We start from the raw sequence: 25,099 nt of genomic DNA on the forward strand, positions 1-25,099 counted from the left end.
AACAACTCTATCACTTCTTTCTTCATGTTGAGCATTGTCTCACTTTGAGGATATGCGCAGCAAAATGCTCAGTTGTGCATGGGGGGCTTACAGTGGTTTTTTAAAATAACAAATGTCATAATGTAAAGTTTGGCTGAAAGGTTTAGAGTGCTATAACACCTTTCATATAGCCATTCACTTCAATGGCTCGCCACACTCCCTCCTGCCCCACAAAAAAAGTGAGCCGGCCACAGTGCGATGCAGTGCGTTCTGGCCAGAATCGGGGTGGAACGCACTGCAACTGGTATGAATGAGCCCTTCAAAAAGTTAAATTCTTCTGTAGGATAAAAAAAACTAAACCTTCCCCTCCTGGTCTATGTCCTGTAACTGAACAAGGAAGAAACAAAAAACGAATTCATCACCAAAACGTTTTATTTCCTTCTTGGTGGATACATGGTTACAATTCTGTACAGAAGCTCCTGGGAAGTCAAAGTCTATTTGCAAAAAGTACAGCTCTTCAAGGACACAGTCAATGCAAAGTGACTGCAGCTTTCTGCGACTTGTAGTGTCACAGGATAGGAACCTAGAAGAGTGCTGGCAGTGGAAGAGCAAGTGGTCCATGGAGTGCCCCCCTCCCTGATCAGGGTCAGTGATCCCCTTAGGTCAGGGTGTAGAGTGCACATGCGTGTCCTGGGCTCTGTGATTGGCTATAAGAGGAGTGTGGAGCTGGAGGGAGCAGTGGGGAGGTGCAGGGAATGACAGGGATCTCTCAGTTACTCATCTGCTCTGCCTTCCCTCTAGCTGGCCACTTGCTCTCCTGCTGACAACTGGCAGCCTGCGCTGTGGGCTCTCTGCGCCGCCTAGTCCTGTGGATGGCTTGTGCCCTATGAAGACATGCTGGCAGAGACGTGGAGTTACCGGAGCCTCTATCCCCGGGCAGGACACCATGTGCGCCCTACTGCTCAGCCGGCTCTGAGGTCTCTGTGCCCGGTCTAGACCTCTGCTGCATGGTTGGCACTGGGTAGGCACAAGGTATAGACTCTGGGCACTGGATCCTAAAGACAGCAGCTGATCTGCTTCCTCCAGGAAAAACTCTTTACTTGCAGGATTACTGGCATCTAACTACTACTACTCCTACTACTGCAACTACCTCTACTACTCCTGTCCACTCAGCATCAGCAGAAGAAGTGAACTAGGAGTCTGCAAGGCTTGCGTGCAATAGGCGATCAGTGATCGGGATCTGGTGCCAGTCATGTGGGTAGAGGGCTCCCCCTTGGCACTGCTGGCTGCAGCTTCCTTCCTGATGGCGGTGCTGGCAGCTGCCCGGGGGAGCGGGGAGTACTGCCATGGATGGACGGACGCTCAGGATGTGTGGAGGGAAGGCGTCCAGTGTCCGGAAAGGTTCGATGGAGAGGATGCCACTATCTGCTGCGGGACCTGCGTGCTGCGCTACTGCTGCTCCAGCGCTGAAGCCCGGCTGGATCAGGGTGTGTGTAATAACGACAGGCAGCAGGGGGCGCCAGACAACGGCAGGTCGGATAAGGAGAGCCCGGACTCGGCAGCAGGTAGGCACAGCTGTGCCATGGGGGAGCGGGTGGCACTGACTTACCAGGGCAGGAGGGCTTCCGATGGCATGGAAGGAGAAGATGTTTAGCAGTGTCTGGGCAGAAGATCAATGGAGAATGGGTCATTACAACTGGGAAAGAATCTTCAGAACACAGCTTGCAGATGTTGCCAGTAGCCACCAATCAGAATTCAGTTTTCATTTTAGGGAGAAATGAAAGAAAAATTCTGATTGGTCACTGGGAGCAGCTATGTTCTTTATGAATCATCCCCCGTGTCACTCTATTGTAATGTCCAAGAGTCACAATACACATTACAATCTGACTGTACAACCTGGGTGGACAAAGTCTGTCCAATCCAGGAGCTAGCACCATTGACAAGTGGGCAAAATCTCCAAAGTTAGGCGCCAGCTGTAAATTTTAAGGAGCATTGGCGACCTGGATCTTAGGATTTGTCCAGCCATGCCATACAATCTTTATGCAATCAACTTTAGATTTACCAACACTATGTAATATGAAAACCTAAACCATCCAATCAAAGAGTATCCAATCAGACAGACGCTTTGTACCGTCAGATCAGATTGTAACCTGTACCTTGCACCACATTGGTAGATCTAAAGGAGATTATAGAGTCAGATTATAACCTGTACCTTGCACCATGTTTCTGGATCTAAAAGAGATTGTATACAGTTAGATTGTAACCTGTGCCTTGCGCCACATTGGTAGATCTAAAAGAGATTGTACAGCCAGATTGTAACCTGTGCCGTGCACCACGTTGGTAGATCTAAAAGAGATTGTACACTCAGATTGTAACCTGTGCCTTGCACCACGTTGGTAGATTTAAAGGAGATTTTACAGGCAGATTGTAACCTGTGCCTTGCACCACGTTGGTAGATCTAAAGGAGATTGCACAGCCAGATTGTAACCTGTGCCTTGCACCACGTTGGTAGATCTAAAGGAGATTGTACAGGCAGATTGTAACCTGTGCCTTGCACCACGTTGGTAGATCTAAAGGAGATTGCACAGCCAGATTGTAACCTGTGCCTTGCACCACGTTGGTAGATCTAAAGGAGATTGTACAGCCAGATTGTAACCTGTGCCTTGTACCTCATTGGTAGATCTAAAAGAGATTGTACACTCAGATTATAACCTGTGCTTTGCACCACATTGGTAGATGTGAAGGAGATTGTACACTCAGATTATAACCTGTGCCTTGCACCACGTTGGTAGATGTGAAGGAGATTGTACACTCAGATTGTAACCTGTGCCTTGCACCACGTTGGTAGATCTGAAGGAGATTGTACAGCCAGATTGTAACCTGTGCCGTGCACCACATTGGTAGATCTAAAAGAGATTGTACAGTCAGATTATAACCTGTGCTTTGCACGACGTTGGTAGATCTAAAAGAGATTGTACACTCAGATTATAACCTGTGCTTTGCACCACATTGGTAGATGTAAAGGAGATTGTACAGTCAGATTGTAACCTGTGCCTTGCACCACGTTGGTAGATGTCATGGAGATTGTACAGTCAGATTATAACCTGTGGCTTGCACCACGTTGGTAGATGTCATGGAGATTGTACAGTCAGATTATAACCTGTGGCTTGCACCACGTTGGTAGATGTCATGGAGATTGTACAGTCAGATTATAACCTGTGGCTTGCACCACGTTGGTAGATGTCATGGAGATTGTACAGTCAGATTATAACCTGTGGCTTGCACCACGTTGGTAGATCTAAAAGAGATTGTACACTCAGATTATAACCTGTGCCTTGCACCACATTGGTAGATCTAAAGGAGATTGTACACTCAGATTATAACCTGTGGCTTGCACCACGTTGGTAGATCTAAAAGAGATTGTACACTCAGATTATAACCTGTGCTTTGCACGTTGGTAGATGTAAAGGAGATTGTACAGATTGTAATCTGTGTCGTTTAAAATGTTCTATTCTATAATCACCAGAGCAGACATTACTGTGTGGAGCCTTCAGATCAGTAGGTCTGTTATGCTGGGACATTCTGGTAACTTTGTTGCAGTGGTAAGGACAGACTTTATTAGGCAGTTACAATGTTTCTTTTTCTGGCTGGGTGGCCATCCATCATGCTCAGGGGGTCGGTGGACAGACGTTTTTCAGGCTTTTTGCTGAATGTTTGTTTGGGCATTTCAAGTGTTTTTGCGCTCATTTCTGGCTTGAGTTTCTTAAATAATTTTTAGCCAATGTAAAGCTAGATCACTAGCCCTGGCTGCGTCGGGGCTGAATTCATTATTCATTAACGGCAATTTTCTAGACAGACTTGGCAGAAAGTTCCCCTAAGATCACAATGTGTTTGTACGATATCCTTTAGATCTTCCAAGAGCTATGTAGTGCAAGGGCCTGCCTGATTGGATACAAATTGATTGGGTATATTAGGTAGGTCCTTATATCACTGAGTATAAATCTAAAAGATTGTGCAGTCAGAGTGTAACACCCTTAGTGTTCTCTGCACTATCAAGCCATATTTTGTTTGACAGATTGCTAGTAAACCAGCACAGCAGGACCTTGCTTGTACCAGTCAGTATATAAGAGGACTTCTAAATAAAGACATCAGTTGTTGGTATCTCCTCTGTTATTGCTGGAGATAATGTGGATGTAGAGTCTGATTTTACAGCCAGGTGTACACAGCCCACAAGTTAAGCTTTCCATTAGTGTTTTATGATAGAGTATTATGTACCCCGGTTGAACGGGAAGTGTTGAACATATATACCTTGGGGCACATCATTTTAACTGAAGCACGCTGTAAAACATAAAAACTAATCGCCTCTACCCTCGAATATGTAATTATGTTGAACGTATATGTAAAACATAAAAAAATTATAATAATAATATAATGCTATATGTAAAACATAAGCAATAATTATAATCACATAGTCATATGTGTAAAACATAAAAAATAATAATAATCACATAATCGTATATGAAAAACAGAAATGAATTGCCTATGTCCCAGTGTATGTAAAGCCAAAACTTTTTATTTTTTTGTTTTAGAGCAGAGACGTTAAACCTTCTCTGCTCTAAAACCACCGTCGAATTACATTAGCCTTAAAAAAATTAATTACTGTCATATCTAAAGGGCTTGTCCACTTTTTTTTTTTTAATAAACGTCAACGTCAACTCAGCTTATGACCCTCCCATAGACTGGAAATAAGAGGTCCAACTTTAAAATCTGAAAGTGCAACTTGTTGGGATTCCATGACAATCCAGTTCCATCTGCAGTAGCACTGCTCACAGTAACAAAGCAATCTCAATTGTTTCTCATTTTCAACTCTGTCAATGCAAGTAACAGTAGAGTAGGAAACGTATGAGGAGAGAGACCCCTTTATGTTGCTGCAGGTAAATCCAGAATTGGGGGTCTGATTTTTTGTTAAAAGTAGACAAGTCCTTGAAAGACAATGAGCTGAGTGGTTCATATTGCTGTTGTAGGACTTTGTATTTTAGGGTACTGAAAAGTAGAGAATCCTTTTAAATATATTGTCTTCTTTTTCTGTACTGGAAACATTTGGATGCTGCTGCATTTTTGGTGCTGTACAATGCCAGTGTGTGGTCTCATCCTCATCAGTCATGGGAAATCACATTACTTTAGAGTGTATTGTCATGTAGAGCCACAACAGGAAGTGAGAGGAAATCCCCCCTCCCCCAAACAGAGGAAAGTCCCTGGTGGTCACAAGATTCACCAGAATGGGTGTCCTCATTGGAAGATTTCCTATCTATTCTTCTTCTGATGACAATCCAAAATTTGGGATATTCTTTCACTTTTAGTGATAAGTCACCAGGACAAATAGAGAGGGTGAATCTCCCTGACGGGGACGCAGGCAGCAATAAAAACCTGACCGGTGCTCTAATTCCTCTCCACTCTATACAGAACTAAAACAAACGTTTTGGCTTCAGTTGCACTTTAAGGTATGAGTGAGCTCTAAATCTGACTTGAATAAGTTCTTCTAATGGGAGGGCGATTACAGACTTGAACATTTGGGGTCCCACACAATTTTTTAGATGTAATGATGTAATGTGCAATTTTGGGGTTTGCAAAATTCACTATTTGGTAATGAGCTGAAATTGCTTCAGAGTCATCATTGGTCTCTGAGAAGTGTACTATAAGAATTGGTGAACATAGTATGGGGTGTATTTGTAAACAATGCAGGATTACATGAACATTCATTCTGTGTGAATGAAAGGAAAATGAATGTTAGTATATTTTCTTTCGAGGTTGAATAATATCTGGAAATTGTTTATAAATATACCTCAAATGTGTGGGATGTTGTATTTATTATATGGAGGTCTATTGAAAATGACACTGTCTGGCCAAAGAAAAAGTCACCAGTTGGATTTAGCTAAGCAAAGAGTTCAGAGCCTTGTATTGGATAAGTGTTTTGATCTGGGGTTGCTTCAGTTGGTCAGATCTAGGTTTGGCAAGGTTGTGTCCCCCGAAAATCAGCTGCCTACCTGAATATGCTGACTGACCAGGTTTTTCCATCAATGGATTTTTTCTTCCCTGATGGCACAATGGGCATATTCCAAGATGACAATGTCAGGATTGTGAAGGAGTGGTCCAGCCCATAACCCCATTGAGAATCTTTGGGATGCGCTGGAGAAGACTTTACACAGTGGTCTGACTCTCCCATCATCACTACAAGATCTTGGTGAAACATTAGTGCAACTCTGGATGGAAATAAATGTTGTGACATTGCATGAGCTTATTGAAATGAAGCCACGGCAAATGCATGCCGTAATCTAAGCTAAAGTCGGGCCAACTAATTATTAGAGTGACTTTTTTTGGCCAGGCAGTGTATTAGCAAAAAAAAAAAAGCATAACACCTTTTGAAAAGCATTGGCATCTACGTTCTCAATTGTTTTTCTAATATCTGTAAGTAGGCAATATATAGGCTTAAAAGCTTTACTGTAGTCTGTAGAACGGGTATGAAACCCACATGACCAAAAATCAGTTGGCAGAATTAGTTGGAGGAGGGCCCTGACATCACGTATGACAAGCTACACCTCCTTGAGAAAGTCATAGTAGGCAGGTAAATCCAGTTTGGGTGCGTGGCCTGCCTCAACATGAGACTTGCCAGCTGCTTGCCACTCAATGCCAATACATTACTATGAGAATACCACGCCACTACTCTCTCTGCATTCCCCAGAAGGCACCATCTAGAGAACCCCCCAAAATGATTATTCCAGTGTAGCGTCACCTTTGCGGCCATTTTAAAAAAATATTCCCTATGCTAGGGCTCATCTCATTGCAGTTACTTCTTTTTGCAATTCTACTGGGACAGATATACTGAATATCTGTATTTATCTGATTTAGATTACAACGGACTAGTGACTTGTACCTCCTCTTATGCAGCCAAATTGGGACAACACCTATTTTATATTTGCTACATGTTCCCATTCACATAGCATAAGCTAAACAAAATATTGAAAAATTGCAGCTTACTTTTTTTGATGATGTTTCTGGAAACTCCAGGACTGAAAAGTCCTGCTTAGTTTTCACTGTCTGGGATTTTGGTTTTTCTTCACATAATTAACCCTGTCTGTACTATGGTGGCAGATTTCATTATTACATGTACACTAGACGAGCACCATGTCTGTCCTAACAGAGGGTTAAAGACCTTGTATGTTAATGAACTTTAAAAAAAAAGTGTCCCTCAGTCAGTCTCTTACTCTAACAGGTTTCCAGCACACACAATGTCCAGTCAGCTGTGCCCACACATCTAGAACAGTCATTCTCTGGCAGCTCTTCCCTTGCTGTCCACACTATGTTCTCCAGCAGTTCTCCCCTAACGTTACCCATTTATGGATCGAATTTGGCTGATTCCTGTAGAATTAGCCTGAATTCGATCTGTGGGTGACCCTTTCTGCACCCCCTGACTTGGCAAACTACAAGCTGAAAATCGAAGGAGCCGGGCAGAAAATTGTCAGCAGGATAGTGACTGCAGCCCATCAGAAGCAATCACTGTGCCACGATCTGGGATCAGGCTCAGAGTCCAGTAGCTGAAGCAGCAGACAGTTCGTTGTATAACAGGCCGGGTTTGGTACACAAGCAGATGGTAGTAGTATAGGAGCAGGCAGAAGTGTAGTCAGCAAACAAGCTGAGGTCAGGGGCCAAAGATATCAGGTATGTAGCAGAAGATGGTGAGAGTGGTCGGTGAATCAGCAGCCAAGGGTCGGTACACGGGTAGCAGTATGAGCAGTTTGTAGCACAGAGGGAGCAGGAAGCAAGATAATGGCAGGAGCACAATAATCTGGCAAAGAGGAAGTGCAGAGTCATGGCTTAAATAGGAAGTTCAAGGGAGGAGCAAGGAGTTCAGAGTTCAGCAGAAACTAAATTTAACTGAGGATTACACAGGAGATCAGGCACAGTGGCGTCACAAGGGGGGTGCGGCCCGCACCCGGGTGACACCATTGGAGGGGTGACACCAAAATGACTCACAGTCATTTTGGTGTCACCCCCCTCTGAAAAGTCGTGCGCTCGGTCATGGACCGAACGGCCGACAGTATCAGGAGAAAGGAGGGGACCCGGCGGCATACCTTATCCCGCCGGGTGACTGTCCCCTCCTCTCTCTACCGACGTCCATCACCAAGATGGCCGCTGGCAGTTATCAGAATACTGCCGCGCGTGCGCGATGACTTCATCGCGCACGCACGTGGTAACGTCATGCGCAGTGACGTCTCGGTGGGGTGACACTCAGTTACCGCTCCGGGTGTCACCCAGCCTCGGGATGCGCCTGATCAGGCAAGGAACTATCCAAGGTTCTAAGATGGCTCAGCAGGTAGAACCACTGCCAGCTACAGCAGAGGCCCTGGATTCAGATCCGGTTCCTGACACACTGTTTGGGTATTCTGACAGCCATGGGCTGAACATATCTGACTAGCCTTACTGTCTGCACATACCGTATCTATACCACTTCCCACCATAATCTTTCTGTGCAGACCATCTTCTGCACGCTACACATTTTCCAGCCCCCTGTGCTTTGCATGGTTCTCTAATTCAGCGCTCTATAGCTACAGTACAGGCTCCGGCAGTGAAATCAGGATGAGGATAGTAGCACATAAACTCATGTCAGCACTCATATTTCTCTGGTGACAGGTTCACTTTAAGCACTCTGGGGATTCTTGTTTTCGATCATACCACACTCCCCCAGGCCTGCACTGAGAAGAGGAACAATGAAAGGACTACTATCACGTAAATTCTTGGATTCTGATAACTGTAATGACAGTATTAAATATATACATTCCTCTTTTCATTTAATAAAACTTTATTTATACTTTGTCACATATACATGCAGACCAAGCCGATCAGCAGAAGTGACAGTGGCAGGTGTCAGAATCAAATTCAACACTCCCCGGGGTGCTGGAGCAATGACAGGAAACCTTTTTTTTTTTCTTTTAAGATGAAGGATTTATTCCATGTGAACAAGAGGTGACTTATGAAAGCAGCCCTGGCAGTCCTATAGCTTTCCCCATCCTATAGAGATGAAAAAACGGAATAGTGTTATTACGCAGATGTACCATTTATAGTTACCAAAATACCATATTTATGTGGCGGGGTCCCTTAATTACAGTCATATCACAGCATTATTAAAGTTAAAAGGTTTTTAAGCTATTTCAAATGCTGATGAAATCTCTCACAATGGATGCTGCTCCTTGATGTTTAATAGTTTTAGCTTCCTGCAGAATCAGCTGCTCCCCTGAGCACTGGCCCTGATATCTTGTTGTAGGGCGGTTCCTTCCCCTTGCAGGGTGCTATGGAGTCACTCTTGTGTGTGTTAGTAAGCTGTGTGTGTCTCCACTAACACACAGACACAGCAAGGCAAGACACTCCCCCCTCCTCCCTTCTCCAAGCTTGTAGATGGACAACTGCTGGAGACTGCTCTGTCCCCTGTAATCTTGTACTGGACAGGAAGTTCAGGGAAGCCGAGCTGAGAGAGTTGGAGCTGTTCAGAAACATTATAACCTTAAGTGTTTGGGCAAAAGTTAAAGAAATCCTTTGCTGGGCAATGTCTATTTGTTTGATCTGCATTTAATATTGAAAAAAGCTTGAGAGTTTAATATTGGTTTAATCAGCATTGCATGTGTAATGAACTAATATAGCTGTGTGTGTGTGTACACATATATATGATCAAACTCTAACCATGTTTTAAAGCCCAACTCCAGACAGGAGGACAGTTTCAGATATATAATTATTAGTGGGGATTAGACATGTCCGATCAACATCAGCTCAGTGCTGCTGATCCTCTGCAGTCTCTTTCAGCCACTTTGTGATGGTGACAACAGTATAGCTTCCATGTGCCCCTTATGTAGAGGGACTGTCCGTCTTTAGAAACCAAATCCTCTGTCCAACTTTCCACCTCAGTTGTCCCATTTTTGGTCTGATGTAGACCTCCATACAAATGTAATATTTAAAGCTGAACTCCAGGATGAGCAAGTATTGTATGAATACAAGAGTCATGCCTTTTCTTACATAAATCTTGGTGTGCATTGTTTATTTCTTCCAGATCACTGTGGAACTTTGCCTCAGTGCAGGAACTTCCTGTAATAAAGACCGGTCACTGCTGCTCTCTTTTTTGTGTGCAGGGTGACTGGTCTTGTCTCCGCCCTCCTCCTTTAGTTTTCTGCAGACAGCCTGTACTAGGTGGACCTTCTGGGTCAGCCAGTATGAAGGGAAATTAGTTGTGAAATAAAGGTAAAAGTCACTGTTTGAATATTCATTTTTTTTCTGAGCAATGTGACATGGGGCATGGCAGGGGGTGTGTACTTTTCCTATGTACTTTGTACTAAAAGGTGTTCCTCTGTCTCATGTCAGAAAGTTGGAGTGGTGTAAAAGTGTGAAACAGTGTGAAAGCTGGAAGGTATGTAAGAGCATGTCTCGCAATGTGTGCTGAAACTGCCAGTTGTAGCCTCCATCAGACAAGGTGTGACAAGGTGTGGTGTATTATTTTAGTTGCAATTTGAAAATGTTAAAAATACCTTTTACAATTATGTTGAAATCTTAAAGCTGATAGGAAATGTCAGCAACTGGATTATAATGAAAGACCCCTTCACTAAGACCGAATAGCCAAACAGGTTAAGGCCCTGTTCACATTTGACACGCATGTCTTGCACCCGCATAGGGCAGCCCATTTATTTCAAATGCGTCAAAGAACCTCATGAAGCTGTTTGAGCTGCAAACTTTGTATGTTTTTAGATAATATGTTTTTGCCCGTTGGTGAGACGTTTTTGCATTGGCAAGACACATGCATCTTGCTTGCCGTGTTTTGGGTGCCACCACAAGTGCGACACATGGCATTTTCTGAACGCATCCAAAAGCGGGCAATTGTCTGCACATTCATGTGCGTTGCTAGTGTGATCTTAAATGAACACTAAACACATGGCACTTTATGCTACAATATCCACTTGTAGCTGCTTAACTATCCTACACCATGGTGACTACCGTACTCTATATTACTGTACAGTCACTCCAAGCTGTGATGGGTTAACAGATAACAATCAGCAGGATTCTTGTCTCACCTCACAGCTACTGAAATATTAATAACTCACAAGAGATCAGCTCATTCCATAATCAGAGGAGCATGCTGAACTGGCTAGTGATATTACAGCAATGAGCCGACATTTTTTGGCATAGCCTTCCGTGCAGTAGGAATAAATCACACCTATTTACTGCCAGAGCAGACGCCCCGACTGTTGTGTTCTATGCTGAGGACATCCAGCCAGGAATAAGTTCCAAAACAACATGCTCCTAACACCTTTCCCAAAGCAAATAGTTCAGAACGAGTGTCTGCAACCCCGTCCAAGTCACATCCAGTGACATAGCGGGACCCAACTTTCCCTTCTCCCAATAACTGAGTATTTCCATCAGATCCCCCAATTACCTTCCAGCTGTATCAAGCACACAATCTAAAGTAAACCTGTTGTATTGATCTTATAAGAGCCCCAAGGAATGATTTGTGGTGTTATTAGATGGAAAACCTGCCAAAATACTGTGCTATAAAAATCAGGGGGGGGCTGAACACTGAACGAGGCTTTGACATTTAAACTTTATTACAAATAAGGTTCAGACCACGGGGATTAGGTGTGCACGCCCCAATTTCTGTAATCACCCTTTCATATACCTTCCAAAATCACTCTTTACTTTAGATTTCTGCTCATTTGTATAAGGCTATGCTTGCTTCTTTTTATTTGGTGTCTCGTCCACCATCCTGCCTCTGCCTCAGGGGAAATGTTCAAATCTAACCTGAAGTCGTAGTATAACTTGCAAATAAATTAAAGTGCATTTCCACTTTTTGTGGTCAGATTTGAGAAACCCTCCACTACAGTATATGTTTGTTATGTGTTCCAATTCACACAACATACCTAAAACATTTTCTACAAAACTATAGCTTACCTTTTAGATGTGTCTGGGTAGCAGGCCTTTGCAAGCTTCTCTCTCACTTCCAAGGTGACAGGAAACTCTGTCTGTCCCCATAGAAAGGCTACGGGCAATTTTGAGCTTCCGCTCATTAAAGGAGAACTATGAGGTGAGTGATTTTCACTCAATAGATCGGGAAGTGAGCGAACACATACCGTCGATCATGTCCCTGCAGAGAGGCGTGACTGTCAGCTCGACTTCAGGACCTAGCTTACAATGGACCCGATCCTCCTTCTCCCTAAACTTAGTCCATAGCTTCATTTTTTAAATTGTAAAAACCTAACCTGCCAAAATTCTCACTATGGCTGGGTACAGGGAGGTGTGACACTTTGTGGGTGGTCATAGGGGAGTTCTGCTACTGTCACTGGCGGTGTATTCTTTCTCAAGAGCCTGTAAATCACCAGGCTACGCTCACATTTAAGCATGCAGCTATAGTATGTGACTGCTTTATTCTCTGCCCTATAGGATATGACTGCTTTATTCTCTGCCTTATGGGATATGACTGCTTTATTCTCTGCCCTATAGGATATGACTGCTTTATTATCTGCCCTATAGGAAACGACTGCTTTATTCTCTGCCCTATAGGATACAACTGCTTTATTCTCTGCTCTATAGGATATGACTGCTTTATTCTCTGCCCTATAGGATACAACTGCTTTATTCTCTGCCCTATAGGATATGACTGCTTTATTCTCTGCCCTGTAGGATATGACTGCTTTATTCTCTGCCTTATGGGATATGACTGCTTCAGTAAAGCAGTGAATTCCTAGCAAATGCTCTTTAGACCTGGTTCACACCTAGGCGTTTTATTGCGCGGATTCAGTCGCGCGATAACGCGCAAAACACACACAAGAACCCATAGAAGTCATTGGCAATAGTTCACACCTTAGCATTGCGTCGCACGTGCAATGTCGCCTATCGCGCAAAAAGACGCAGGAGTTATTTTCAGGCAGATGCCGTGCTGTTTTGGTCCCATAGACACCCATATACATTGAGAACCGCACGGTTTTTAAAAGCAAAAACGCGCAAAACAGCTCAACAACCACAATCGCCTAGGTGTGAACCAGGTCTAAATCATCTTTTATAGGTTTAAATATATTGCATTGAATTCTTACTACTGTACATCATAACTGTTTCCATAATTTTATCAAATGGATGTCATGTGGTTGATTTGCATTTATAACACTAACAAATACATTTTGGCAAAGCTTTTTTACTGTAAAATGTATGTAGCTTTTGGGCTGTGGGAGGAAATCCACACAAAAAACAACAACACGCAAAGCCCATGTGGGTAGAGCCCTGCTGGGAAATGAACCCAGGAGTGGCAAGGCCACAGTGCTAACCACTAAGCTACCATAACTTAGATACCTAATGTGTGAACATAATATTTGCCTAAAAGAAAAGCTTTGATTTTTAAAAAGCAAAAATAATATTTTGGCAAAGGCACCAGTTTATAGAAGGGGTTTTTATTAAACAGCCATCAATACAATTTTATAAACACTGTAATAAAGAGAAATTCCCTTTTTTACCCTTTCAGCCTTCTGATTGGGTTTACGTTATTCTGTGTGCTAACCTGCATTGCATAAAGGCAGCTTATTGATTTGAATGGTTTTGTAACGCACAGAAAAAAAGGTGCATATACTATTTTTGTAACTCAGCATGATGCAACACACAGTGGTGAAATACCTTGTGTTGTGGTGGGCTGTAATACTCATCCTTTGCCATGGTACCAATAAGGGTCCGCAGTATACCAAGGCACAAAATGTGCGTTTCTGCGTATGCTCACTTACTGTACTGTATCTATGAAAGGAGCAATGATTGTTACCCAGACTGGACTACAAACATGTTTTCTTGTCTTCATCCCCAAAAGGAAGATTAGTAGTTTACAGAAGGAAGATAACTTTGTACTTTCAGTTCAGTTCACAGGTAGTGACAAGGAAACTGCATTTCAACAGGTATTTTCTGTACTAAAATCTAATATAAGCTATAACATGTTCATGTCATTTCGAAAGTCATTTTACTTTGAAATATACAGCTTTCATTTAAATAATACCTGTAAATCCCGCCATTAAAGTCCTTTTTCAGTCACTTCCTGTTATAGGGTGACAGCACAGTCCTGATCTCCCATCTATGCTTCTGTGTTGTAACCCTGCCAAACAAACTACAAGTGACACACATTATGTAGGCATGGTCCACTGTTGTCACCATCTGGAGACCCACCCTGAGTAATGTCATGCAGCCATCCCTGGAGTCTGCATGTAAATAGGAATGGGCAGCAAAAAAGGCCGTATGAGTTCACTAAGATTCAACAAGGGAAGAAAAAAAAGTTTAAGGTAGTTTAATAAAAAACATGCCAGTTGCTTATGATAAACATGAACATAAATGTAATTCAGCTAAGTTTATATCTACCTTTAGGCTGGCCATACACTGTTCAGATTTAGGCATAACCTCAAGCAGTGCGTGGCCCTATCAGCAACCAATCAGCTGTAGTCACTGTTCAGGTGTTCTGGCCATGGCATAGTTGCTGCCGTCATACTACAATAACTGGCAGAGAGATTTCAGGATTTCGAGGGGAATCGAACATTTTTTGTTGGACTGAACAAGAAAACAATTAAAGTACAGCCAGCTTTAATATATTTGGTTTCATCAAGTTGCGCGACTGTGAAAGACCAGTAAACTGCTTTGTGAGAGGTGCAAGTTATGTCATTAGCACTGGTCTTGATAAATCCGTGGAAAACATTGGGACACCACAGTAGAGGACTCATTAGCTGCTGTCAGGGAAATAAAATAAAGCACCATGGGTGTCTTATCTGTCTCAGACGACAGACTCTGCGGAACCACGCCAGAAGTTTGATGAAATCATGGGATTTCCTATAGAAGACGGATATTTGGTAGCCTGGCAACTGTAATGTGTTGAACTAGTGAATCAATAGCCTAAGTGATAAAGAGAATTGATGACTTTTCTCTTGATAAAGTCTTGCATGATTCAGTGCTTTAGTTTTCTTTTGTTATAAAAGGAAACTACCATGAGAAAATACATAGTCTGCCATAGTGAAGGTCTTCTTTTGAAAATGCTAGCTGTTATGTTGATCCAAATGTTTCAATTTGTTGACTCGCTGATCTGGATTTTGTTTCTTCTTCTTACTTCACTGGCTGCATCTTTCTTCTGGTCAGTGATTCAGAAAGTATTAAAGGCAGGAAGAGTGGCAGGAAAATTAGCATTTTCATAAGGAGGTCAGCAGAGGCAACCTACATACTTTTCTCAGTACTGGTTTACTCCAGTGAAGCCAATACAAGATGGCACTAATGGAGTCTTGGGGGTGGGGGGGTCTATACTGGACACTACGTCTTCAGTATAGTGTTGAGTGTATCACTCAGCTGTAGATTGTCAAGTCACCTCTGCTGACACTGTCCTTCCTTCTGGAGGGTGGCTACTTTTGTTCCCCATGGTCCCTGTGTGTGTTGTAAAGTAGCCACCTCTCCTGTGATGGACTACATTCTCATGTTTAGTTCACTGATTTGTATTAAGATTGTAGTCCATCACAGGAGGGAGCTTGGAACGGTGGCTGCTTTACAACATGTAGTAAAGAACCAGCTGCACTCCTTACCGGAATAATAGTAAACCTGCCAAGCAGGTGGGTGCTTGTAGTGACCACGGACGGCCCCGTGAACAATGCAGATCTAGAAAGGATTGTCACCAGCACACCAAAAGTTTTGAAGCAAAAAGTCCTTTATTGACAAATCTTTTTTGCTTTCGGGGTCTCAGCAGTACCCCTTCATCAGGCTCAGAATGCTTTACAACACACACAGGGACCATGGGGAACAAAAATAGCCCCCCTCCAGAAGGAAGGACAGTGTCAGCACCAATTCATAGATGATTTGAGGATCCACAGCCGAGTGATACACAAATAAGATGCATGTTTGTTAATAGTTAAGGTACTTTAATGTATTTTTAAGATTTAACTCCTGAATGTAGTGCCACTTTAAGATTTTTCTCACTTAGCCCATTTCCCCAAATCACTTAATTCCTCCATCCATGCTAAAGAAAATGGATGGACAAACCTCCCCTGTCGGCTATTATATTATACCCAAATATAATATCCAAACAGTGACTGCAGCTGATTGCTGACAATTTTCCACCTGGCAACCACAACAAGCCGGTTGGTGCCGCCAGGCCCACAAACGGATCATACTTCAGCCAATTCAGGAAGAAAAGGACACATTTTGATCTGTTTATGGTCAGTACATGAACATAGACAGGAGGATTTGTTTAGCTTGATGAAAATTCAGCATAAATAAGGGCATAAAGGTAACCTCAGACATGACATGGCTGTCACCTCATCCAAGTCAGGTGACAATCGAATTTTTAGAATGCGCCCAATGAGAAATATCAGTCAGACGGTTCAGAGTAACTTTATTAAAGATTGTTATTTCCCCTAATAAGCCAGTGCTAGTCAGTTTGGAAAAGCATCACCTACTACGCTACACAACCCAAATGTTGGCATTTACCAATAGGTGGGTACAAAAGGTGCCTAAGGACTATTGCCTGCTCATCTTCCAGTTATTGTGTGAACTATTATTCCTCCCATTTGTGGTCAGGAATGAGAGCCGACTTCTACCCCCATTCACAACACCACGGGGAAAGGGCTTCAGGACTTTATATAAGCATTTAAATCTTTGCATCCACGTGACGCATAAAAAAAATATCAGCCACTATTATATGTGTGCTTGGTAGTCCAGCAGCTGCCACAGAGGAGCCATATGGTGGCCCGGACATAAAGAGTTCAAGGATAGGTGTTTCATGTGTTCACACTTGTCCGCACTTCCCTATACCAGGCTGTTTCATTCCTCTGGGGACTCTAAGGAGAACAATGTTTTCACCATATTGATCAGCAGCTAACATTTGCAATGTAAATATGTATTTCCTGTCTGTCCTAGTCCAAGATGGCACTTGAGCTGGGTGTTGTCCCTGCTGACCTCCTAGCCTTTGTGCTAATAAGAATGACAGTCATTCATTCAGATGTAGGCTTCTATTTCTGTGTTTGCTTCTTCTAACTGGGTTTGGGGGCTAAGCAAAACTGGTATGGTCTAAGTTTGAAATGGTCAGGCGTCATATGTGTAGTCTGAGAGTGGATCTGATGACATCACTGAAACAGTTTTACCTACCTCCTCTACCTCTTCAACTGAAGGGTAATATATTGTAACACACCCAATATAAAGGGCTCCATAAGATTTTAGTTAAAACATTTTTTTAAAACATTGAGAATATCCTACCGGAGGGTTACAACTGCTGCCAGTTGGAAGGAAGTGGGAAAATAACTTCTCAATATGAGGGAGATCCTCTCTAAAACTGGGTACTCATGGATAGATGTAAAAATATCTGATTGCTCCATCCAAGCTAACAGTGCGGATGGACAAATCTCCCGCTGTGCCTTTGTGTTCTGACAGCGGCTCCAACTGCATTCAGAATACCTGAGCAGTGCTTACAGGTCATTGTTTTGTTTTTGGATGGATGGATTGTTTTTGATAGACCATATCTTCAGCCGACACAGTATGTTCTTGGGGAATAAATGAATGTCTACACATGGAGTAAGACAGAGAAGGCAGGGACATAGATTGAGTTTTGTAGTCCAGTAGGCATGGCTGACAACACTGCTTTGGATTTCAGAGTAGCTAAGATACTGTGAACGGGATTTATGAAACTTGGATCAGCTTTATGAGTTAAGCTTTGAAAATGTAAGATAGAAGCTGATAGGTTGCCATGGGCAACTGCTTTAGATTCTGTCTGCTCCGGGTTTGATAAATCCCCCCCCCCCATGTTGTCATGTCATTGTTTTTGAGGAAGTTAGGAGCACATGTAAAAGCGAACTATTGCCCAACCTTTTTTGGCCACAGTTCGCTTTAGGGTCACAAGAGGACATTTACTATGTCCTCCTGTGACGCAAAACTTTCATCCAACCTCTACATGATCACATTTGTTATTTTCAGATGCTAATATAAAGGAAACCAGTTGTGTGGTCTGTATAACTTATAGGGGTATGTTCTCTGCCTACATACTTTGTGCTAAAGGTGTCCTTCCATCTGATCTCAGGAGTGATAGGTAGGTCTGGATGTACTTCAATAGCAGTGAAAAGGTTAATCAGCAGAGGGGTCCAATATGTGTACCAGCCCTGCCTGTACTGGATTCTGTACACGGAATAATTTCTTTTTTTCCCAAAATTCAACACTACAAATTGGAGAATTTAAGGAATGTTTGATAAAAGTGCTTGGAACCTGACAGCATTATCCTTAAAGCACAGCAGAGCACAGCAATTATCAGACTGGCAGCCAGCAATTTGAACGTTTCTTTCTTTGCTCTAACCTCAGAGGTGATGAAGGGGGATGCAGACATAGAGAAGCACAGGGGATTATCATAGTAATGAGAGTGGCCTTTTTATGTGCAGTCAGCCTCCTGCTGACTCTTCTGAATCTTTGGCTTCAAACAGGACGGTCTTCTAATTTCCACGGGCACTAATAGGTGGTTATCTGTAAAACCCTCAAATAACCTAGTTTTACAGGGCACATTCATCTTTGTTGTAAGACTAGGTAAATTGCACAGTAGTGCTCCATAAATAACATATTAGAAGGTAGGCAATGTCAACTACATACCCAGGAACTAGTCATTATTTATGGTTTATCTCTAGTAATGTAAGCTGGCCAAAGATGGGGTATGGCAGTCAAATCTTCCAACTCCCAAAGGTCTCCTTTGTTCATCATTTACATATATGTGAGTGTGTATGTGGTTGGGAATTAGTTATTGTTCTGTGTTGAAGAGAACGAGTCAATTTGAGCTCATGCCAGAATATGAATACTGTGTCTTTAATCTTTGTACTCATGCAGGTTAGTTCTGTTTATAATATGTGTCCTACTACTTAGCTTTTTACTTTCGATGAGTCTTCGGCTTTAAGCTGGAGGACAAGAGGTCAACTGAAATTGGACAGTTGCCTCCCTGTTAACTTGCCTGAGGTCGCACATTGTCACCCAGCTTCTCAGAATGTAAAGTGTTAAGATCAGTCACCTTTTACCCCCGATCCCACCTGAAGTGTCAGGTCAAAGTGTATATCCAGGATAAAAAAAATAAAAATAAACCGCCCCTTGCAGTGGACCAAGACCAGCATGTGCAGCCTCTTCTCCCTAGCCCCATTGCAACATGAGTTTCTTTTTCCCCAGAGATAGGCTTTAAGCCAAGTACCTTAAGGTTAATCGGGGGCCAAATGCAACTATTACATAAATAAGCCTTAATAGTTTTAATTAGGGATTTAGGGATGAGGGAAATTGAGAATTTTAATTTCCTTGATATGTCAGTAAAAATCCGGATTACAGTGAAATGTCACCATTTCAGGGAAATGTATTGGAGTCACCTTTTACCCCCGATCCAACCTGAAGTGTCAGGTTAAAGTGTATATCCAGGATGTAAAAAATAAAAATAAAACTCCCCTTGCAGTGGACCAAGACCAGCATGTGAAGCCTCTTCTCCCTACACTTCAGCAGTTGGAAGCCCGCTTCATCACATACAATTAAGGGCCCTTAGCCCTTCATTATACATGAGCAAGCCAATGAACAGTCCACAAGCCGGAGCGTAAGGGAGAAGTGGTGAATGCTGACTTCTGGGGGAGCAGGGATATTCGCTCACTTCCCGATCTACTGAGCCGACCTGTGACAGTTTCATTGTCACACGTCGGCTCGAACTATGAGGATGAGTAATTTTTACTCACCTCATAGTTCTCCTTTCATTCTTAAAGGAGAACTATGAGGTGAGTGCTTTTCACTCACCTCATAGTTCTAGCCGACCTGTGACAATGAGACTGTCACAGGTCAGCTCAGTAGATCGGAAGGTGAGCGAACACATACCGGCGTTCGCTCACCTCTCGATCCTGTCACGGCTCTCTGCCGTGACAGGGGAGGGGCTGGATTCCCCCTCTCCGATCCGCCAGCGCTGACTAGCGGAACGGACGGGAGAGGGGGCGGGTACAGCTGGCTCTGCCTTCAGATAGGCAGAGCCAGCTGTCAGTCACGCAGCTGGGCGGATCCCGGCATAACTGTCGGGATCCGCTTCAGCTGCGGCGTCTCAGTATACCGCGAGCAGCTGCTCGCGGTATACTGCGGCGTCAATCACTCTGCGGAACAAATATTCATTTTTGAAATAAGTACTAATAATTGACAGGAATCGGTATACAAGAAAATACAGACAAAGCAGACCGGTCTTTAAAAAGGTTTGCTCATACATGCAGCTTCTGACAGAGCTTAAAGTGACATTAAAGTCAAAAATCTTTTTCCCTCCCCCCCAATGTTAATGAAAGCACTTACCTTAAATTATGTTTCTTAATCCGATCTTCTTCCTCTTTCCTGTCATTTTTATCTGTCCCTCCAGCGCTGCGGCGGCTCTCCGATCCAGCGCTGACTCCTCTGAGCTTGCTGGCACTTCCTGTCTCACGGTGTCTGCATGCGGGTGCACGCTGTCCATATACTTACCTTGTGACTCTCCTCGCGTCCCGACCGAAAATGTGAACTGCGCATGCGCCCGCCCCAAGATGCGTTGCGGCCGCCCGAGGATCTTCACATTTTCGGACGGGAGAGCGCGGGGAAGACACAGGTAAGTATTAGCCCTTTTTAAAGCGAGTTTTTTTTTTTACACTTTTTGTATATATCTACTGCTTGCTAGCACTAGATATATGCCAAAAAACCTGAGGATTTAATAACCCTTTAATTGAACACATTACATTTCATGGACATTGAAGGATGATGTTGCGAATATTAAAGTAGATATTTACATTTACCAGTAGGAGAGTTATATCTTTGCAGTTGTGTGTTACACATTCTGCACTAAACGTTAGATAGCTAATTATAATTTTTAATAATTTGCTGATCTGTAATTTTTACATCTATATGGCTTATAGAGGCTGAAAATGAGGCAGTTTCTGTTTTGTATTTGTGTGTATATAATACATACAATATATTATTTAACTGTGCAGAATATACAGTATATAACAAACAAACAATATTACTGTTGGGTAAATAATAAAGAAAATTATCAATTATCTATTTTTAATCGGTACACAACTGCCCAGTTTCAGGTTTGTAAATGGCCCTCAATATGACTTGTACAAAGAAGTGTATGAAAGAAGAACTGCTGGTGTTGCCTGTCAGAGCCAGAATGAAAGGGAATATCTGATTGGTCGTCACAAGCCACGCAGACAGTTCTTCTGTAAAAGACTTTCCACATGCAGCCAGCTGTCATATTACATATAATAGATTAACATAGACATACATTAAAGTGTGTGTGTAATTCATATAAAACAAAGTGAAATAAAAAGAATGGGATTACTTGTATGTAATCCTTGCATTAGGCATGCTGGCCAAATTAAGCATTAGTGGGATTCCAGATATTGGATGTGATATTGTATATCAGTATAGCGTGTTGTATTCCATATGCAGTAAGGCATTCAGGCCTGATTTCCCTGGATAAATCCCATTGCTGTCAGTCAGTATTAAGCCATCCCGACTCTGTACAATGGGACAGCATCAGTACCGGCTGCCCGGACTTCACATGTATCATTCACACACTGAAATAGGAGTGGAAACATTCTTGTTATCATTAAGATTCCTTTCCTGTCATTCGATTCATTGCCTTTCCTGTGTCACATGAACTGCCGTCTACTAATGAAAAAATTGCTTCAGTAAGTGCAGATGCCACCTGTCCAGTGCGCACAATCCCCTCTTAAGATTATGGCCGCCATTTGGGCATGTTGTTTTCATTTTGGGATTTACAATTGGAGCTTTCTCAATTAGTTGAGCGAAAGTGAGTTTATCATTGCTTGTCTACGCCAACAAAAAAATTATAAGCAATGCCACGCTCATAAACTAAACAGTCAATATTTCAGTTTGGATGGATGATGGTGCGTTGAAAACCCTGTAGAGCATTATATCTTTCAGTGTGGCCCATGTGCCTTGGGCATTGGGGCCAGAAATTTTGGCCACTGGCTTCTCTGAGAAATATAGCAAAGGCCCATGCACACCAGGGCAATCCATTACAGTCTGTTAACATGCATTTCATTAATGCTCCCAAAACACACAACAGATCTACAACCATACCTGTTGCATTTTTGGTAATGCAATGCCCAGTGCTTTGGCATGTGTTGTTGTGTGCTGCAACGCATATCTGTTGGAGTGACTAAAAAAATGAATGGGACCACACAGCACCAACACACTGCCACAATGCAACGCCATGATCATGTCCTAAATCACAGGTTGGATTAGCCCACCAGCTTAACGCCTGCCTGTTTTTCTACATTTTCAATGTTGAGCTGGTTGAGGAACAGTTGTAACTTCTGTCCTGGTTCTATCTTTGTCTTTGACTTCACGGGGGAGATTATCCCCCACTTTCTGTCCTTGTGACTGCCACCCCCATTCACGAAATGAGGGGAGCGGTTATCACCTTGAAAAGAAAGTATGCACAACAATAAATACATTGTATTAAACCCCTGGACCCCAATGAAGCTGATGATCCAGCTTTTACTCCGACTACAGCAGCTGGAGAATGATAGCCTAAAACCATTAGTGACAAAATCATTGTCACTTTCCGTTTCAATGATCGAGAGGGGAGATCCAGCCACCAACACCCACCATGCCGGTCCAACGTCTGCACAGGGACAATTGAACCTGAGATAGACAGCATCGGAGAGGCTTTAGATCCCTTTAGATCCGGCTGCCCATAGACTAGCATTGGGCTTCTAATCAGATCTGCCTGAAAACTGACAGACCAGATTGGACCACCCGTGTGAAAGGGGCCTAAGGCTGCATTCACACATAGTGTTTTCGGTTCCCACGCGGTTTTCAATTTGGGACGAAAATGCTAATGGTTTTTAATCCGGGCGGATGGCGGTCGTTTGTGGCTATTATATAGCCGCAAATGTGTGGAATGCGCCGAAATTATTGCACTTGCTCTATTTTGGGGGCCGTGCGGTTTCGTGCAATGGTGTGAACGATGCACATTGAAGTGCATTGTTTTTTGTGTTTGGAGCAGCTCCGCGCGTATCCGTACAGCGGAATACGCGCGGTGAGCCGCTCAGGCGTGAATGGAGCCTTAGAGAGAACTACACGAAAAAGTGCAATTTTACAGGGACACAGAGACTGTTGGAGCGACAAAAAAGCGTTCAGATAGCTTTATTGTAAAATGCATGGCAAAACAAAGCAACACAAATGTTTTACGAACGTGCATAGACCTTTTTTTCTTCTGGGTTGGAGTGGGAGTTTATTTTTAAATAAAGTGTCTGAGCCATTAAAGGGAATCTGTCACAAATCAAACATTCACACATGTACTAGCTTTGATGCAATGAATCTGAACCTTTCCGGTGCCGCTGATCAATGACATAGTCCTGTAAGTAATATGGAACATAATAGTCATTGACCAGCAACAAACATATCAGGAAAGGTTGAGTAACGTTAAAATGGTTGAACTCTAAAATCTGTCTGCTAAATGGTAAATGTAACCACGTGATTTCACAATAGTAACCCTGGAATTTTTTCTTTCTTGCAGTGCCCATCTACGTACCGTTTCTAATAGTCGGATCCGTCTTTGTCGCCTTCATCATTTTGGGGTCTCTAGTGGCCGTGTGTTGTTGCCGATGTCTACGACCAAAACAGGAGCCCCAGCAGAGCCGAGCACCTGGGGGGAACCGACTCATGGAAACAATCCCCATGATTTCCAGTGCCAGCACTTCACATGGCTCTTCCTCCCGCCAGTCCAGCACAGCCACCAGCTCTAGTTCCAGTGCCAACTCTGGTGCCAGGGCACCTCCCACTAGATCGCAGACCAACTGCTGCTTACCAGAAGGAGCCATGAATAACGTCTATGTAAATATGCCCACCAACTACTCAGTGATGAACTGTCAACAAGCCACACAGCTTGTCCCTCATCAAGGACAATACCTTCACCCCCAGTTTGTTGGCTATGCTGTACCTCATGACTCTGTCCCCATGACTCCCATGCCACAATTTATGGATGGACATGGACTCCAGGGTGGCTACAGACCAATGCAGTCACCATACCCTCCCCACAACAATCCAGAACATATGATGTACCCAGCAGTGACTGTTTAAGTCTTATTTAATGGACTATAAATGAGGACTTGTCTTTATCGGGGTCTCTTCTTGGAGGCCAAGAGAGAACTACAGGAAACAGTGCATTTTACAGGGACACAGAGACTGTTGGAGCGACAAGAAAGACTTCAAATAGCTTTATTGGAAAATGCATGGCGAAAAAAAGCAAACAAAAAGTTTTTATGAATGTGCATAGACCTTTTTTCTGGGTTGGAGTGGGAGTATATTTTTAATTAACATGCCTGAGCCATTAAAGGGAATCTTTTACAAATAAAGATACCCATGTGGGAACCCTCTGATTGAAGCATCCACACATGTTGATAACATAGTCCTGGGAGTAATATGGAACATGGAAGTCAAACAAGTAGCTTTCATCTCAGACTACCCACATAGGTGTTTTTCTTTGTGAATGACACTCTTTAAGCCACTCTTTGCTGGACTTGGATATCCAGGATCAGCTAAAAGCAGGTTAAGGATGTGATTTACCAAAGAAGTCATTTTTGGTCTGGCCCAGTGAAATAGTGTTCATTTCAAACCTGATCAGTAGTTTTGAGCTTGGGCTTGGTGCCTGAGTTTGCCCATGGCGGGTCAAAACTGTGACCAGATTCCCCCCTTCCCAGCCCAATCAGTGGCGGCAATTACGGTTGGGTCATTTCCTTTCCCTTTGCGATGTATAGCGGCGGGGAATGTGCCTGCTGCAATTCATTGGGCCTGGAGGGGGTATGTCGGTCACAGTTATGAGCGGGCTTAGGTGAACTCAACCAAGCTGGGTTCGCACCAAGCCCAAGCTCATCATTACTGATTAGCATAATGGGAATTCATATGCATAAGACCTGGTGGTAGTTTGATGAGCTACAGAAGAACATATGAGAACATATTTGTGGGGGGAGGGGAACAAAAAAACTTGCAGAAATCCATGCAAACATGGGGAGAACATACATTCCGCATGCAGACATGATTCCTTGTGGTATTCAAA

The 25,099-nt window shown here is 43.1% G+C and overlaps 1 protein-coding gene across 1 annotated transcript; it reads left to right on the forward strand.

Annotated features, from left to right (window-relative positions):
• The first annotated feature begins 1,231 nt into the window (after positions 1 to 1,231).
• On the forward strand, positions 1,232 to 24,209 carry SHISA2 (shisa family member 2). The gene is made up of 2 exons (XM_018566379.1): positions 1,232 to 1,544; positions 23,561 to 24,209. The coding sequence occupies exons 1-2, from the start codon at positions 1,232 to 1,234 to the stop codon at positions 24,121 to 24,123; spliced, it is 876 nt and encodes a 291-aa protein (XP_018421881.1). The 3' UTR covers positions 24,124 to 24,209.
• Positions 24,210 to 25,099: the final 890 nt, after the last annotated feature.

Source organism: Nanorana parkeri, unplaced genomic scaffold, assembly GCF_000935625.1.
Source record: "Nanorana parkeri isolate BGI_ZX_2015 unplaced genomic scaffold, ASM93562v1 scaffold945, whole genome shotgun sequence".
Classification (NCBI taxonomy): Eukaryota; Metazoa; Chordata; class Amphibia; order Anura; family Dicroglossidae; genus Nanorana; species Nanorana parkeri.

Bases quoted from the DNA above. Each gene is read 5' to 3' on its own strand.
- SHISA2 (XM_018566379.1), top strand. From the start codon at position 1,232: ATGTGGGTAGAGGGCTCCCCCTTGGCACTGCTGGCTGCAGCTTCCTTC. The intron at 1,545-23,560 runs GTAGGCACAGCT...TCTTTCTTGCAG, and splicing joins GAGCCCGGACTCGGCAGCAG to TGCCCATCTACGTACCGTTT.